This window comes from Oxyura jamaicensis, unplaced genomic scaffold, assembly GCF_011077185.1.
Source record: "Oxyura jamaicensis isolate SHBP4307 breed ruddy duck unplaced genomic scaffold, BPBGC_Ojam_1.0 oxyUn_random_OJ72391, whole genome shotgun sequence".
Taxonomy (NCBI): domain Eukaryota; kingdom Metazoa; phylum Chordata; class Aves; order Anseriformes; family Anatidae; genus Oxyura; species Oxyura jamaicensis.
This window is the reverse complement of record NW_023311020.1, coordinates 1-5570: the sequence shown is the minus strand read 5'-3', so window position 1 is coordinate 5570 and position 5570 is coordinate 1. Positions and strand designations below refer to the sequence as shown.

General features: G+C 49.7%; 1 protein-coding gene across 1 annotated transcript; it reads right to left on the bottom strand.

Moving 5' to 3' along the window:
* Window positions 1-3756: 3756 nt before the first annotated feature.
* LOC118159849 (feather keratin 2-like) lies at window positions 3757-4366 on the bottom strand (the record flags this gene model as incomplete). The annotated part of the gene is made up of 2 exons (XM_035314399.1): window positions 3757-4094; window positions 4290-4366. Coding segments are annotated over 2 exons (415 nt in total), but the record flags the coding sequence as incomplete, so codon positions are not given.
* Between the last annotated feature and the right edge of the window lie 1204 nt (window positions 4367-5570).

Genomic DNA, 5570 nt, shown 5'->3' with positions numbered 1-5570 from the left:
TCTTTGATGATCTTGTAAATGATCTGGATACAGGACTCAAATGCATACTAAGTAAGTTTACAGATGATAGGAAATAAGGAGTTGCTGTTGTGTCCCTCAAGGGTGGGGAGGCTGTGCAGAGAGATTTTGATAGATGACAGGGCTGTGCAATCACCAGTCATATGAAGTTTAAGAAGAGTAAGTACCAGATTCTGCACCTGGGACATGGTAACCTGTCCCAGTATATGGACTGACTGGGGGATGAGGTACTGGGAAGCTGCCCCACAGAAAGGGATTTGTGGCTTCTAGTTGACAGTAAGTTGAGTGTGTTTTCTTATCCAAAATGTTCCCTTTTGGGTCCTTCTGCTGAGGATGTGGCCAATGATCATGGTGGCGTCTTTCAAGTGTCAGTATTAAGGACCAAACAATAGTTCTTGAACGTGCGTGTAAGGCTGGACAGAGGATGCATCCAAAGAAAGGGAGAGGTGTGGTGTCATCAGTGAGGTCAAGGGGAAACCTATTTTTGAGTTTTAGAAAGATGATTTGGACATTTCAGACAGAAACTGGAGGCATGTGGTCTGCAACTCAAAAGGGTGGGTGAATGTCAAGGCCTTCCAATGGTTAGCCAAAGTGAGTGGTTTGCAGGCTGTCCAACAGGTGAGTAGTGCATGTTGCTGAGGACATTGGAGAAGCTGTGCCACTGGATGTACTGAAGTGCACAGGACCTATTAGGTTGCACCCACAAATGCTGAGAGTCCTGGATGATAACTTCCCAAGGCTACTTTCAGCTTTCATTGAAAGTTGATGGTGACTGGGTTCCTGAAGATGGGAAGAGACTCATCCCCCTCCTATGTTGAACAAGATGGAGTAGGAAGGTCTGCGGAACTGTAGGCTGGTTGGCCTTCCATCAGTCTCTGGGAAGGTGTGGAAGGAAATCCTTTTGGGAAGCATTGCCAAGCACACAAAGGTTAAGAATGCGATGGGGAGTGTTCAGCATGGATTTAGAGAACTGAAGTCATGCTTGAGCCTTCTCAGTGTCTTCTGCAATTTCTGCCAGAAAATCCTGATGGGAAAGAGAGATGTTCAGTGCCTGCTTTCTTCTGATGCATTGTGAGAAAAATCTCAATAATTTTCTTCAGACAGGATCTTCTGTGAAGCTATTTTCTTCACGATTGGTGGGTGAGCAGGAGCACACAGTAAAGGTTTATCATAACCATATATTCCCTAGTACCAGACACCTGATTTCTCCCGTTTCCTCACTGGCTGAGTACTACAGATTTACAACCTACTTAACGCACTTCTGTACCATATATGTCCAATAGTATTTCAGCAACCATTAATTTCTCCTTTTCATTTTTTTCTCCTTCTTCTCTTGTGACTAGAGAGCCTGGTTTTTGTTTGTTTGTTTGTTTGTTTGTTTGTTTGTTTTTACTGATTTTGTACTGCTCGTTCTGTTTTTGTTAGCTACCCTGCTTATTTTGGGACATTCCCCACTGCTATGCTGCACAATCACTTTTTGAATATGCAAGGTTAGTTGAAAATTCCACTGCAAAAACACCTTCTATTGGAAAAACACAGCTTTCTTTCTCACACCCACGCAGAAGTCGCTTAGCATGCCTAGGCCTTTGGTCTTGCAAGTGAAGGGCTTGTGTCACGTGCAAGAAGAACAGCAGCAGCTCGTTGGTGCTGTTGTCAGTTACATACTTGCTATGAGAGGTCTTGTGTCCCTTTTCATAGACTCTTAGAATTGTAGATTATCTTAACTGTGAGATACTGTAGAGTATCTAGATCCTTGAGGCTCTGCGAGTCCTATTCCTGACAACATACAAGGCAACCTGAGTGTTAAACCAGATAGATTCATTAAATGATTGAATGTTTTCAGTTGGAAGGCATTTTAATTCTATGATTCCTGTACGTCTGTTTTAATTACTAGAGGGTCTCTATAACATCTGCCTGGAGCCTTCTCTTCCCCAGGCTGAACAAGCCCAGCTCTCTCAGACTGTCTTTGTAGGAGAGGTGCACCAGCTGTCTGACCATCTTTGTATCCCTCCTCTCAACCTGCTCTAACAGTTCTAACAGAGGCTTCTGTCAGGGGTGTCAGTGTGGGTCCTTAGCAGGGGTAGCAGGCTCCACGTGGGGTCCCCCCCACGGGATGCTGTCATTCCTGAACTGAGCCTGTGTGGGCTTCCCACAGGCAGCAGCTCTTCAAGAACCACTCTAACATGTGTCCGTACCACAGGTCCATCCCTCAGGAGCACACAGAATCACAGAATGAGAGAATGTTAGGAATGTTGAAAGATCATCTAGTCCAATCCCCCTGCCAGAACAGAAACAGCTAGATCAGGTCACACTGGAACGCATCCAGGCACATTTTGGATGTCTCCAGAGAAGGAGACCCACAACTCCTATGGGCAGCCTCTTGCAGTGTTCTGTCACACTCATTGTGAAAAAGGTTTGTCTCATATTTCAGTGGAACTTCCTATGTTCCACCTTACAACCTCTGCCCATTGGCCTTTCATTAGATGTCAATACTGATCCATCATGGATCCCTGTGGGTGGTAGCTCTCCCCACATCCCCTGCTCCTGCATGGGCTCCTCTCCACATGCTGAAGCTCTGGCTTGGCGGCCTACTCCTGCAGGGGCTCTCCATAGGCCGCTGCCTCTTCTCCACTGCATTTATACAGGGTGAAGTGCGAATCATCATAGAATTATAGAATGGCTTGTCTTGGAAAGGAAATTAAGGATCATCTAACTCCATCCTCCCTGCCATGGGCAGGGATGTCACCCACAAGATCAGGCTGGCGAAGGCCCCATCCAGCCTGGCCTTGAACACCTCCAAGGAAGGGGCATTCACAGCTTCTTTTGGCAACCTGTTCCAGTGCCTCACCACCCTCACAGTGAAAAATTTCCTTCTAATATCTAATCAAAATCTGTCTTCTTTTAGTTCCCCCTTTTCCTATAATTATCTACACGAATAAAGAGTCCTTCTCCATCCTTTTTAGAAGACCCGTTTAAGTATTGAAAGGTCTCTAGGAAGTCTCCCCAGAGCCTTCTCTTCTCTTGGCTGAACATCCCAAGCTCTCTGAGCCTTTCTTCATAGGAGAGGTGCTCCAGCCTCTGATCATCTTTGGAGCCTGGACTCACTCTAACAGGTACACGTCTTTCTTTTGCTGTGAGCCCTAAACCTGGAGGCAGTACTCCAGGTGGGGCCTCATGAGGGCAGTGTAGAGGGGGACAATCAACTCCCTCACTATGCTGGCCAATCCTCTGTTGATGCAGCCCAGGATGCAGTTGGCCTTCTGGGCTGCAGGCATGCACTGCTGGCTCCTGTTGAGCCTTTGGTCCACGAGAACAACCCAAGTCGTTCTCTGCAGAGCTGCTCTCAGGGAGTTCTTCTGCCAGTCTGTACTCCTGTCTGGGATTGCCCAGACCCATGTGCAGCACCTTGCCCTTGGACTTATTGAACCTCATGCAGTTCATATGGGCCAGCTTCTCCAGCCTGTCCAGGTCCCTTTGGTTGCAGAGGTTTGGGTGAAGAAAGGAGGAGTGTTGGCTGGTATGCATTAGAACTTTATTGAGGAAGACTCGTGAAAAGGAAGGAGCACAAACAGATGGGTAAGTTCAGAGGTGCAAGCAGAGTGACCATCAGCAGATATGCATTTTATGCATAAGATATTCCCAGAGCACAGAGATCAGAGCATCCTCAGTCCATGAAGTGGCTTGAAAGGGCATTGTTAGGGCATTGTTAGCTGCTGTCAGGGGTGTTGGCGTGGGTCCTTAGCAGGGGTAGCAGGCTCTTCCACCAGAGAAGCACCCAAGGCCTCCAAAGCCAAAGCCTCCAAGGCCATAGCCTCCGAATCCCCCAGAGATGGGCACTCCCTGGGAGCTGAGGTTGCTGCCCACGGCAGCTGATGCGGAGGATCCAACGGCGGTGTTCTGGGGGAAGGAGCTGAGGATGGGTCCTGGCAGGGTGACCTGCACGGTGGAAGGCTGGATGACGACGTGGGAGTCCTCGCACTGCCTGACACAGGGCTCGTTGCAGCTGTTAGCCAGCGGGGTGGGTCCGCAGGGGCGGCAGATGTCGTAGCAGGACATGTCTGTGGTGTGGAGGTTCCCTGGAAGAGAGAGTGTTGGGAAGGCGGAGGGTGTTGGGGGTATGAGGAGCTATGCTGGGGGAGGGCACGGGAGTGGGGAGGCCTGGGGTTGTGGGGAGCATGGTGGCGGGGTGGTGTAAGGGCTGCTGAAGCTGGGGGCAGAGGGCATGTGGAGAGATAGGGAGGGGAGCAGGGTTCAGGCTCACCTTGTTGTGCGCAGGGGAGAAAGGTGTAAGGAGAAGTGTCTGAGGGTGCGAGGAGCAGGGCTGGCTTTTATGCTGGTCCCCGAGTGCCTGCAGGGCAAGAGAGCCTTTGCACGTGACAGCATTTGGCATGAGTTGCTCTTACATGCCAAAGCCTCGCAAGAGGGTGTGTTGTCATTCCTACAGTGCTCCCTTTTCATTTTCTCCTTTGAGGACGTGTCTGTTTGAACTTAGCGGAACATTTCAAGTGAGAGTATTAAAGACCAAATAATAGTTCTTGAAGGTGCATGAAAGAGCGGATGAAAGATGCATCCAAAGCATGTGAGAAGTTCATTGTCATCAGTGATGTCATTGTTTGGCACTCTTGAAGTGTTGTCTGTGGCTTTGTTGTGAGGAGGGGGCATCAGCTGTTGGCATCCCCAGCAATCTGGTCTGGATTTCCCAGGTATGCCGGGCGTGATGCGCTACCACCTTCATCACATTCACTCCCTCCGTGCCTTCATCCCTACTCATCAGCCTGCGTTTAGCCCTTGTCTTTCCTGTTCAGTGTGCTACATTGGCGGCTTGGTGGCTATCTAGCTTGTAGAGACTGTTGCTGGGAGCAAGTGGGCTCCCTGTCTCTTCCCTTGGGCCGCAGTCCCAAGAGGCAGAGGAGGGGTGTTTGCAGAGCAGGATGTAGCCGCGGGCCTGTCTCAGGGCTGACAAGACTAAGCACATTTGGAGTCCTGCCATGCTTCCCAAAGGGCTTAGTTGGTGACTCCATAGCTTTCCCTTTTCTAGGGCCAGCATGTTGAAAGATGGGGCTTTGGCTTCCTGAAGTTTGGTGGGAGTCCCTTGGACTGTCTGGAGAGGCCTGGGACAGGCTGTGAGATTCGTGAGAAGCAGAGAACAGACGTGGGATTGTTAAGAAGGTGTGGCCCGAAGGTGCTGGAGTGTTCTTTGGGGTGAGTGTCAAGGGGGAATCCTATTTCTGTGCATCGTTTTTGATGTTGAGACAGATAATGAGGACCTTCTAGCAGGGAGCTGGAGGTGTGCATGCTGCTTGTGGCTGTGGACCTGAGGCCCCAGTGGTGATGGCTGCTGTCTGAGGAGTGGGGGGTTGGCAAGTGCAGTCCCTGATTTGCCAAGGTGAGTGTTTTGTAGGCTGTCCCACTGGAGCTTGTTGACAAGGATGATGGGGAGGCTGTGTAGCTCGTTATGCAGCTGGTTATGCAAGAGTCCTTGGGACCTGACAGACTACACCTGCAAACACTGAGTGTCCTGGCTGATATGTTTGCAATAGCAGTTTCAGTTA